This window comes from Myotis myotis, unplaced genomic scaffold, assembly GCF_014108235.1.
Source record: "Myotis myotis isolate mMyoMyo1 unplaced genomic scaffold, mMyoMyo1.p scaffold_m19_p_8, whole genome shotgun sequence".
Lineage (NCBI taxonomy): Eukaryota > Metazoa > Chordata > Mammalia > Chiroptera > Vespertilionidae > Myotis > Myotis myotis.
Window position 1 is genome coordinate 15,749,460 of NW_023416390.1, and position 12,234 is coordinate 15,761,693.

Below are 12,234 nucleotides of genomic sequence, written 5' to 3' on the forward strand. Positions count from 1 at the left end.
GCGTCTCATGCCCTTGTTTAGCCCGTGGCTGGAGGGCATCTCCGTCAGCGGACAGTTCTGTAAGCCAGGGTTCTCAGCCCTGACTGCCTCCGAATCACTGGCAGGACTTGATCAAACACAGGTTGCTGGGCCCCACCCTCCACCATCAAGTTTCTGACTCAGTGGCTCTGAAACAGGGCCTAGGAACTTGCATTTCTGATAAGTTCCCAAGTCATGATGATGATGCTATTCTGGGGACCACACTTGGAGACCACTGCTCCAAGCTAGGTCTAAGCAGCTGAAGGAAGTCCTCTGAGGTTGTTAGGTTGACTGAGTGAAGAATAGGTATTTATAAGAAGCTCAGGAGGATGAAAACTGTTCTCTCATGACAGAGAGCAGGACAATGGTGGCCTCTGGGTTGGGGGAGTGAATTTCCTGGAAAGAGGCATAAAGAGACTTTCTGAGGTCCTGAAATGGTCTTGATTGGGGTGGTGGGTACTTAAGTGTGTATTTTTGTCAAAACTCATTCAACTCTATAAGATCGGTGCATTTCACACTCTCTAAATTATAGCTGAATTGAGAAAGAGAGAGAGAAACAGAGACAGGAAACATGGCAGGGTTGGGACCATTTCAGTTTACTGAAATGAGCAGACTTATGCTCAGTGTCTTCATCGAGATGGAGCAAAGCGACCGTGGAAAGAACTCCAGTCTGACCTGAAATTAAAAGACCAAGCAGTGGTCCCAACCCTGCCATTTTCTCTCTGAAATAACTTCTCTCAAAGCCACAGCTTACTCAGCAGCAACCCGCTGCAAATGTCTCCCCTGTCTGCCCACAGAGTTGCATCAAAGAGGTGATGCTGAGAGGCCTTTGAGAGCCAGGAAGTGTCACGTGAAGGCCAGCAATATCGTGCTGGGAAGCCTTTCGGCAATAGATGGCCACATCCCGGAGTAGGAACACAGGGGAAACAGCAGTGCCCTCGGGTTGGATGGCCCTCCCACGCCCACAGGGTCTGCATGGGGCTAATGCTGTGTCTGCTTTTGTGTTCTCACAGCTGGGAAGGAGCTGTTTGGCCTGGACACTCTTCAGAAGAGCCTGTGGATCCAGCTCCTGGAGGAGATGTTCCTGGGCATGCCCAGCGAGTTTCCCTGGGGAGATGAAATCATGCTCTTCCTCAACGTTTTTAACGGGGCTCTGATCCTGCACCCAGAAGACAGCGCCCTGCTCAGGCAGTACGCGGCCACCGTCATCAACAGCGCTGTGCACTTCAACCACCTCTTCTCCCTCAGCGGCTACCAGTGGATTCTGCCCACCATGCTGCAGGTGCCGGGCTCTCCTCTCCCAGCCAGAGAATTAGCCCGAGTACTGCTCATCTAGCAGGTCTACAGGGTCTACACTGAATTTTTTTTAAATATGTTTTTGTGGATTTCAGAGAGGAAGGGAGAGGGAGAGAGAGAGAGAAACACCAATGATGAGAGAGAATCAGTGATCGGCTGCCTCCTGCACACCCCCTACTGGGGATCGAGCCTGCAACCCGAGTATGTGCCCTTGACCGGAATCAAACCTGTGATCCCCTCAGTTAGCATGCCGACGCTCTATCCACTGAGCCAAACCAGCTAGGGCTATACTGAAATTTTTTAATGATAGGGTTCTCTTCTTTTGGGACAGCAGAAAGCACCAAATGAAATCTCCCTAAAATTTTCCAAGAGGTCACAATATTCTGTCCTCTGCTGAGATCCCCCAGACCTGGAATATGCTTCCCCGTTTCTTCTGGGCCCGTGATTCTCAAAGTATGGTCTCGGGACCAGCAGTACCAGCATCACCTGGGAATCTGTTAGAAATGCACATTCTAACAGACCCATCCAAACCTACTGCATCAGAAACTCTGGAGTCGGGGCCCAGTAATCCAGTTTTAATAGGATCTCCAGGTGGTTCTGATACCTTAGACTGTTTGAGAGCCATTATTCCAATGTATGGCAAGTGTTCAGCTGATATTTCTTCCAGAAAGTCTCTGACTTCTCGGGCCTGAGATTTTCATTGCCATTACATTTGGTATAAAGAGGTTGAAGGTGGTGAATTTATTAGCAGGAGGACTTTCTGTTTATTCATGTCTGATGTGTATCTGGCCATGTCAGGAGTAGTGAATAAAGTTCAGATAAGGCTGGGGGATCATCTTCGTTCTCTAGTTTTGTGGAAGTTTTCATAAAAGTTTTGAAAGTATTACATGCTTGTGCAAAATAAAATTTCCTCAACCTACAGGGGCAGGAAATTTACTTTCAATATCACCAGGGCTCTCTGACCTGTTTTTAAATAGTTGGAATTTTCTCTCTTTTTATAACTTTGTACTGATTCCTAAAAACAATAAATGCTCATTATAAAATAGAGAAGATAAAGAAAAACTTAAAGAAGAAAATAAAGATCAGTTATAATCCTCCTTCCCACATGACCATTGTTTCCACTTCTTGAAGACCCTAGCACTCTATCCTGCCTTTTTTTAAAAAACAAAAGTTGAATCATATCATATATTCAAGTTTGTTACCCACCTTTTTCATTTAAGACTAAGAACACCACGGATATTTTTTTTCCATGTAGCTACATTTAGTGGTATAGCATTTAAAAAACAACTGCATAATATTCTGTTGTATACACATGCCATAATTCACCTAACTAACCCCAATTATGAGTAATTTAAGTTGTTTCAAATTTTCCACTGTTATAAGAAACCTTGCAGTGGACATTCTTGCAGTATATACACCTTTGTACATTTGTCCTACTCTTTTCTTAAGATAAATTCCTAGTTACAAACTCCCTGGGGAAAACGTATATTTATATATTTTTAGGATTTCTATATATATGTATTACCCAATTTCTCTGAAGGAAGGCTATACCATGTACCTCCCCTCCACCAGTTGAAATGACCCATTTTCCTCCCCGTTCCCCATGGCGATGAGGCATTTTCTGACCATGTGGCATCTCCCCACAGGTGTACTCTGATTATGAAAGCAACCCCCAGTTGCGCCAAGCCATCGAGTTTGCCTGCCACCAGTTCTACATTCTCCACCGGAAGCCCTTTGTTCTCCAGCTGTTTGCTAGTGTGGCCCCGCTGCTGGAGTTCCCGGTGAGTAAACTCTGGAAATCAACGAAGATCAAGCAAACGAGAAAAGCTCTTTATTCACAGCTTGCTGCTGCGAGGGCATCACCCACCATCACTCAGGTTTTGGCAGAGACTCAAAGGCAGACAGAGAAGAGAGAAAACTTTATAGGGAGAGGAGGGAAGGCTTCGGGTATGTTCTGATTGGAGGCTGTTGGCCTGGTGAAGCTGTAAGTGGGCAGAGTAGACACAGGGCATCCTATGTGATTGGTTAGGGGTGCATATTTGGTTTTCTCTGATTGGTCTTAAATTGGGAGCGGAGACAAGGATTAGCTATTAATCAAGTCCTGTCTGTTTGGGGGTTTATGGGTACAGGGATTATTGTTTGGTTTCCACTAGAGCTAGTACCCTGATTTCCAACAAGTCTGATGGATTGCATGCTGGTTTCCTGGGCTGGTGTCTGTGGACAGTGGGTTTGGGTTGGTTTCCTGGGCAGGTTACTGCAGTTTGGGGATGAGCAGTTTTATTGTTATGTATGGCCTGGCCATTGATCTTTGTATAATCAGTCTCTCAGCTCTCTTTCTTCAACCAGTGGGATAGGAATGCCATACATCATTTCTCTTTCCACAAGAAACTCGTTTCTGTTCAATATTTCTCTTCAACCCTTACCTCAGCCCCTAGATATAAATAAGCCAACTCTGCAGTTTTTTCATACTCATGAAAGGAAGGAAAATATAAAATTATAAAAGGAAGAGTTCCTGATTCTACTTCCTTTCTATTCTCTGGCACTTACCTGACTTATCCTTTTTCTCCAGCGCATTTATATAGATCACATCCCTTATACATCTTTGTTTAAGTGATATGGATCTCTACCACACCCACAATGGAATTAAGCTCCATTAAAGCAAGACCCTTGTCTTTTTTTTGGTTTGTTTTTAGCTGTTGTTTCGAGTGTATGGTTTTTTTTGCTTTTGTTTTGCCATAACCTTAGTGCCCAGAATGGTGACTAGCACAGAGTAGGAATTTAATAAGGAATTGTTATTTTAATAAAGGAATCAAATGAATAAGACAGATTTGAGATGTTACGTATCTCCATTTTGGAGCTATGTTAGCAAATAGGATTTGTAAAATTCCCAGAGCTATTAAATATGTTACCCCAAACGTAGTTGAACTGTTCAATACCCATTACAAATTTGCCTTTGCAAATGCTGAATCCTACAATTGCAGATGAGAGGGGCCATTGGCATGATGTTTTCCAGCAGTTGACATTATACTGTATTTTTATGAGTTTCCACAAATATCTCTTTTGTACTAGGTTAGCATTAAAACTCAAGTGTTCCACTCCATAGACACACAGCAGCATTGTTCGGTGCAGAATCATGTAAACTGAATACGGTTCAATGTTGTGATTGTTATCAACAGTAGTGTTTATGAAATTTGGATTTCTGGTCAAACCATATTCGTACTGAGGTGGAATTAAATAAACTAAAATTGCCTTTCTTTATACAGGATGCTGCCAGTACTGGGTCCAGCAAAGGTGTGTCAGCTCAGTGCCTGTTTGACTTGCTGCAGTCCCTGGAGGGCGAGACCACGGACATCTTAGATATCTTAGAGCTGGTCAAGGCTGAGAAGCCGCTGAAGTCTTTAGGTAGAAGCAAAATTCATCTTGACATTTTTTTCTCTTTGTAATTTTTCTTAAAATAATAACTTGATGTTGAATATTTTGAACTAACTCAAAACAGCAAAAATAAATGGAACAGTGGTGTAAATTGAATGAGTATATTTTCCTATCTCCTGTTTTTCTTACGTTTCTTGTCAATCCTAAAGAGTTAGGAATTCTCTGCCCTGAAAATTGTATCATAATGATGCTGAGTGAACCACTATTCGAGCACTGTACTTCTCAGGAAATGGGGTGTTCCTGGGCAATTCTAAGGGAATAACCCCCCACAAGGGCCTTTTACTATCCTGTTTGTTAGAAGGCATGTCTGACTTTAGGCCATCCAAACGTATCTTCTAGGTAGTGAGGTTTTTAAAAAACTTCTCCCAAAAAGCGCTTTTATTTGTCATCTTATTATTTAAAAGTTTTTAAAAAAAACAATAGAATTTTTAGTGACTTTAGATGAAGAAATTAATAGTGCTCACAGTTTAAGAATAAAGTCTGATGAAGAAATGGCTGCAAAAGCTAACTGGGAAGAAAATGTTAGGAGTGATAAGCTGTTCTTATTTCCTGGCAGAATCCACTCTGATTACGTGCCTTCACCTTCTGTCCCTTCAGATTTCTGCTATGGAAACGAAGACCTGACTTTCTCCATAAGCGAGGCCATTAAGCTCTGTGTCACGGTGGTGGCATACGCTCCGGAATCGTTCAGAAGGTAACTGCAGCCCTTTACTCGGTGATAAGTAAATATGGCAAAGGAAATAAAATTGAATGCGTAATATCAGCCTGTAACCTTCTGCCAGGTAAGTTTTCAAAAACTAAATTTGGGAAACTAGTCATAGCCCAGGTTCTGGAAAATATAGTAAATCTTCATTAATTTGGAATTCCCTAATTTAGAATTTGTGCAGCAGCTTAGATGTTTAGTCTTGTTTAGAGACTATGTTCACATCTAATAAATTAACAGCAAATATAATTTTAGAATAGACATTTAATCTATTTAATAAAACTCCTTTCAAGAAGCAATGAAGCCCTAGCCAGTCTCCTCAGTGATTAGAGCGTTAACCCGTGGAATGAAGGGTCCCGGGTTCGATTCTGGTCAAGGGCATATATCTCGGTTGCAGCCTGGATCCCCAATCTGCGGGAAGCAGCCAATCAATGTGTCTCTTGATATTTCTCTCTGTCTCTCCTCCTACTACTCTCTCTAAAAATCAGTGGAAAAAAATATCCTCAGGTGAGGATTAACAACAACAAAAAAGAAGCAATGAAAACTGTCACATTAAGAGCAAGAATATAAAATCTTTGGTCATTATTTCTATTTCCCAAATCAAATTTTGGTGTTTGTCTTCCTTTCTCCATGCTTTTAAATATGATAAAACCAACAAAAGTAGGATGTGAAATATGACCTGGTTTTTTTTCTGTTGACATAGTCTTCAGATGTTGATGGTCTTGGAAGCTTTAGTCCCATGTTACCTACAAAAGCTAAAGAGGCAGACATCACAGGTGGAGACAGTACCTGCTGCCCGAGAGGAGATTGCTGCCACAGCTGCTCTTGCGACATCCCTCCAGGCCCTTCTCTACAGTGTAGAGGTCCTCACCAGGTAATCCCATCAGCAGAAATATCCACAGCCTTGCCCTAGCTGGTTTGGCTCAGTGGACAGGGCTTCTGGTCAAGGGCACAAGGCTGGGTTTCAGGCTCCATCCCCAGTAGGGAGCATGCAGGAGGCAGCCAATCAATGATTCTCTTTCATCACTGATGCTTCTCTCTCTCTCTCTCTCTCTCTCTCTCTCTCTCTCTCTCTCTCTCTCTCCCCCTCTCCCTTCCTCTCTGAAATTCATAAAAATATATTTAAAGAAAAGAAATATCCACAACCTTAAATTATATGTATCTACCAAAAAGATGGAAAAAAAATGTGATGGCTAAAAAATTTCTGAAACCAGTCTTTATTTATATCTGCTCAAATTCAGTCCTTACGGCTTAAAACTGCAAATATCCCTAAGTTGTTTGAATAAATAGTGCTAAGCACTACTATTATTGTTGTTGCTGTTGTTGTACCATGATTGCTAAACACACCTTTGCCTATAGTTTGATGAGCATCTATGGCAGTTTTAACCAATGCTAAACAGATCTTTTGTAAAAGGGCCAATTTAGTGAATATGAAAATGTGATCAACATTTTTATTGGCTCTTATTTTGTGAAAATGTCTGCAATTCCAACTAAGCATTCTTTTATTATTTTACTATTTATAATGAGTTGTTTTTACTATAATTTTTAAAACTACATAACAAACATAATCTGTAAAATTTTATTCTAATGCCATAATTAGATTCTGTGTGGGACAAGACTCAGTAGTGCTGAGAGAAAGGGCTGAAAGATTTGGGACTTGAAAGGTAAATTGTCATCAGAGTTCAGCCCTAAACGAAGTTGCAAGAAATTAGTATATCACAAGATTCTTGGGTGCAGAAGGCATTGAAAGACTGGTAAGGGGGGAGGGGCGGGAGGGATTGGAACAGAGACAGAAGATTGAGTAAGAGGAGTGGGGAAGGTAGATGCAGAACACTCTACAAAAGATTGGCTTTCCTTCTCCACTGCCATCTAAAATTAGATGGAAGGGGATATTCTTCCCCAGACTGGAGATGGGAAACCTTCTTCCTGGGTTGGTATCTTTGCTCTTCCATCCCATTTGGCCACATCCTGAACCTAAAATTCTGTCTATGATTTACCCTCACCGAAAGGCACCAACTTCCCAGCCACATCTTGCTCTGTTGATGACAGAGCTAACCGAAATCCCTCAGTCCTTGGGAGGACTTTTCCACATGCACCAGCCAGTGAGAGAGGGAGTGAGATTGTGACTAATTAAGTCAATATATGTGTAGGTTCTTATCATGAGCTACATCAGCAACCTAGGCAAACAGGACATAACTCAAAAGCCTTGGGTGGGTTATCACTGCCCAAGTGCTCATATGCATCTCAACTGAGGAAATGGGAAGCGGTGGAGCAGAGAACCATGGCAAACTGCCAAGTTCAATGGGCAATAGTCCTAAGGTTTTTGGTGATGGTTTCAGAAAAATCCCAGGAGGAAGAACATCTGAAGAAGAAATATCAGACTTATACTCTTCTTTCTGCACCATGTGGTTATGGCACCAGCGCCTCTCTGCAAGTAGAGGAGAGAAGCGCAGACAGCTTTCCCCAAGTGACATTTTAGTTGTTTCTCCTTATCTTCTGCAATAGTGGTGCTTTCCTTCTTTCTATTCTCTTTGGTAAGTCAATTAAATTACTGATTCACCCGAAATGAACATTGACTTACCCAAAATTCTACGAAGAATTATGGATGGAAGTCTGACATTTGAAATTCTATGACTTTAAATATTCCGGTGCATTTAATAATTTTTGCTGGAGTGTAAAACCAACCTCATTGATTGGTTATAATTATTCACACACACAAAAATGGCTTTGTTGTTTTTACAAAAAGAAGATAATAAGAACCTCATTTCATTTCCACACTCTTAATTTCTTTACTCATGAAAAAAATTAAGTTATAGAGCTGGTAACACATAAACAAGTATATGACAATTATAATAGCACTAGTTTTCTATTGTTGTGTAATGCATTACCACAAACTAGAGGCTGAGGACAAAACACATTTATCATCTCATATTTCTGAAGGCCAGAAGTCAGGGCGGGCTCAGCTGTTCTCTTTGCTCAGGGTCTCACAAGGCCAAAATCAAGATGTTAGTCAGTCTGGGTTCTCATCTTGAAGGTTCTGGGGGCAGAATCCACACCAGGCAGCTTTAGGTCTGAGATCCCTTTTGTTTTCTGCCTGCCAGCCTCTCTGCTTTAAGAAGTCACCTGCATTTTTCTCACCTGGCCCCCTCTGTGCTCCCACCAGCAATGGCACCATGAATCCTCCTGCGTCAAATCTTTCTGCCAGAGAAAACTCTGCTGTTTAAGGCTGGTGTGGTGAGAACAGGCCTGCCAGATCATCTCCTTTTGGTCATATAAGGCAACATAGTCACTGGAGTAACACTCGGACTGAGTCTTTAAATGTTGCTTCTCATTTTTAAATCCTGCCTCTCACAACAAAGGCCCAGGAGGAGAAGGTCTGGGGTGATTGTTGAAAGGCTACTCACTTTCTGGCCACGCCCAGCATGCGGAAAATGAGCTTCAGAACAGCAAGCCTTAACCAGTTCCCACAAGAAATTGTTTTTGAAAAGCTGCGCCATCCCGTCCATGTCTCAGTTGCTGATAGAGAGACAGACTTTACCTAATCCTTAAAGTGAACCCTGCAGATACCAAATTAGATGACTCAAATCTACTTCTAAGTGTCTAAGTTGCTGACTTATAATAGATACTAATTTACCTACTTCCCTGAGTAGTCTTAGGCATGATTTTGTTTAGAAATATTCTTTCATTCTTTGGTAGTTCCTCACAAAAATAGAGTGGTTAATTATGGTGTTGGTGGCCAAAATGGTATATGCATTTTTACTTTTTACTTATTATTTAGAATGGTTAATGTGCTGGAACCTGCAGAATTGAAAAATGTGCTCTTAACTCTCAATTAATACAGACTTAGAAGCCTGATTTCATACATGTCTGGTTTGAGGAGTCAGTTTATTACTCAGAGCCAAGTGGAAAAACTTTTTTTACTGTTGACACTATTACAGATGTTCCTCATTTCAAGTGGAAGAACTTAAATCTTGGTGAGCTTACAGATCCTTGGGAAGTAATGTGCCTTTTAAAGTATCTCTCAGAACAAAGACAGCAAAAGGGTGTGAGAGAAGAGCCCAAAGCTAGATAGCCTGTCTCTTTGAGACTCTAACTTAAAACTTATGTGAGTTTCAATAACTTGAAGATTTCATAAATGTTTCCACTTCTGTTGTTGCTGTTGTTTTGTTGTGGTGGTTACTGTCCTTGCAGGCCCATGACAGCCCCACAGATGAGCAGGTGTGACCAAGGTCATAAAGGCGCCACCACAGCCAATCACACCATGTCGTCTGGGGTGAACACCAGGTAATTCACTAGCCTTATTCTTCCATGGTATCTCCATTTCACACAACCTGAATCTCCACTTGGGCATGAGAGGAATCCTGAAAATAGTCAATGTTAAGTGCAAAAATCTCCTTCCAAGGAAATTAAAAAGGAAGGTGAGAGTTTAGAGTTCAAGAAAATACTAAGGCTTCATTTGAGATAACCAAAGAGAAACCCAAGCCCCTTTCGTACATTGGCATTTGTGTCAGTGTATTTGCATGAACATGAAGATGTTCTCTGCCTCCTGGGTGGTCTTTGAACTATTCCAGTGTTGTTTCATTTCCCAAAAAAAAGGCAAATAAAACAATAATCATCCGGAGGTGGTTCCTCATTCTGGGGCAGGTATGCAGAGTCATACTTCCTTTCATCTGGACAGATTTCCACAGATATTTTATCCAAACTGACCTAGGTCCTTCGGTGATGTTTTCAGGGTCATTGACTTAATGTCCTTCCCTGTTTTGGTGTAACTCAGACACTGGCTCTCCTAGTTAATACTTTGCCTGCATCATTCTGACTGTGTTAACCTCTAAATAGTCTAACACACACACACACACACACACACACACACACACACACACACACAGAGTTTAATAAGCTTCTTCCTCCAAGGAAAAATTAAAATAAGGCAAACCCAAAATCAGTTCTTTCTTAGTATGAAATAGTTAGCAGGAGCTCTTAAAGAGAAACTAATTTTCCAGTCTCTCTGAAGCACATTTTTAAGTGTGTATTATTATTTTATGTGAAGTTAATTTTCTGCTCGTCATATATATTTACTAGAGGCCAAGTGCACGAATTCATGCGAGGGTGGGGTCTGGCCGGCCCCAATCGGCAGATGGGAGCCGGGCCTATCAGGAGGAGGAGATGGCAGGAGGTTGGCCGGCCTGCTGTCCTGATCAGGTGATCAGGGCCAGGCTGGCTGGGGGGAGGGGCCACGGTTGATTGGCCTGCAGGCCCCACCCCCAAGTGGGGTGGGGGGGACTGATCCGGGGCAGAACTGGCTGGGGGGAGGGGCTGCGGGCCCAACAGGGTGGTGGGGGCCCATTAGGGGTGGGGCCGGCTGGGGGGAGGGGCTGCAGGAGGTTGGCCGCCAGCCCCATCCCCTTATCCGGCTGGTTCACTGGCCGCAGTGGACATCATAGTTCAGGTTGTTATGGCGTTCCAGTCGCTGGCTTTTTATATACACAGATACTAAAAATAAAACAAATTCCAACCTGAACTATAAGTTACCACATATGATGGTGAACTCATGCCTCAATTTCTTATATTGAGAAAAAATGATTATACTCTAAGTGATATTTAGGGGCTAGGTTCAACTACTGGATATAAGGCCTATGGGAAAAGATGGTTTCTAAAGTCCTACAAAGCAATAATTTCCACAAATGAGAGGAAGTCAGCCATATTTCTTCCTCTGATCACCTTCAAAGCATGTGGTATTAAAACTGTAACCTAGATTCACTTTACTTTCAAAGTTTTTAAAAAATTTCCTTATTGACCACATTTCTTGACTTTGGATGTGTTTTTATAATATCTGTCTTTCCATGGATTTTCTGCCAATGGAACAGCTTTCAAAGCAGCTATAATTGCACCATATGTGGCAGCAAATGAAAGATCAAGATTTTATATTTTAGGATTTGTATGGGTGTATTTGTGAGTTTATCAAAATGTATAGTTTTAATGGCTTCTCCTAAGAAAAAGTCCATAAGAAGCCCTATCATAGGGCCTCTGTTCTTGCTCTGATAGTAATGCGACTGTGTTTCTGACTCCCAGGTACCAGGAACAAAGCGCCAAACTGCACTTTATCAGGTACAGAAAGACAACCCTAATTCCACACCCATTCTGACATCTTATGGTGATTGCCTTTGAGCTGGGTTATGATTCTGTTAGATTTCATATAATTATCGCATGGCACTCTTTTTCTGGGTAAATCCTCAGGAATTGCTAATGTAAAGCACCACTACAATTTGGGATGATAATTCCTTCTAGGATGATAAACTTTGAGATGTAGGTTTCTCCAAGCCCCGTCTTGATTCATTAGCTGTTATATAAGGAATCTTACCTTTTTCTTCCATGGGATGCTCTCATCTCAGAGTTGCCGTACACACACCTTCCCAGGCCCCCAGTTAACCTTTTGTAATTCCCCAGGGAAAACCTTCACTTGCTGGAGGAGGGGCAAGGCCTGCCCAGAGAGGAGCTGGATGAGCGAATTGCCCGGGAGGAGTTCAGAAGACCCCGGGAGTCCCTGCTGAATATTTGCACTGAGTTCTACAAGCACTGCGGGCCAAGGCTGAAGATCTTGCAAAACTTGGCTGGGGAGCCTCGGGTCACGGCCCTGGAGTTGCTGGATGTGAAGTCCCACATGAGGTACTGTTCTCGCTGTTCTTACCCAGAGTATAGATGTAACAGGCAGTGACTGGGGTGGGCGGCAGGGGTGGTCCCTAGATAAGAATTTGGGATACTCAGAATGATGTTTCCAGTGGTTTGAT

At 42.3% G+C, this 12,234-nt stretch overlaps 1 protein-coding gene across 1 annotated transcript in view; it reads left to right on the forward strand.

Moving 5' to 3' along the window:
- The window catches only part of UNC80 (unc-80 homolog, NALCN channel complex subunit), a 170,622-nt gene that overhangs the window by 126,204 nt on the left and 32,184 nt on the right, over nucleotides 1–12,234 (forward strand). Inside the window, exons 44-51 of the mRNA XM_036319079.1 lie at nucleotides 1,032–1,300; nucleotides 2,961–3,095; nucleotides 4,578–4,716; nucleotides 5,344–5,440; nucleotides 6,153–6,323; nucleotides 9,641–9,733; nucleotides 11,519–11,554; nucleotides 11,894–12,112. Of these exons, the coding sequence (XP_036174972.1) occupies nucleotides 1,032–1,300; nucleotides 2,961–3,095; nucleotides 4,578–4,716; nucleotides 5,344–5,440; nucleotides 6,153–6,323; nucleotides 9,641–9,733; nucleotides 11,519–11,554; nucleotides 11,894–12,112 (1,159 nt within the window). The remainder of the gene's footprint in view (nucleotides 1–1,031; nucleotides 1,301–2,960; nucleotides 3,096–4,577; nucleotides 4,717–5,343; nucleotides 5,441–6,152; nucleotides 6,324–9,640; nucleotides 9,734–11,518; nucleotides 11,555–11,893; nucleotides 12,113–12,234) is intronic.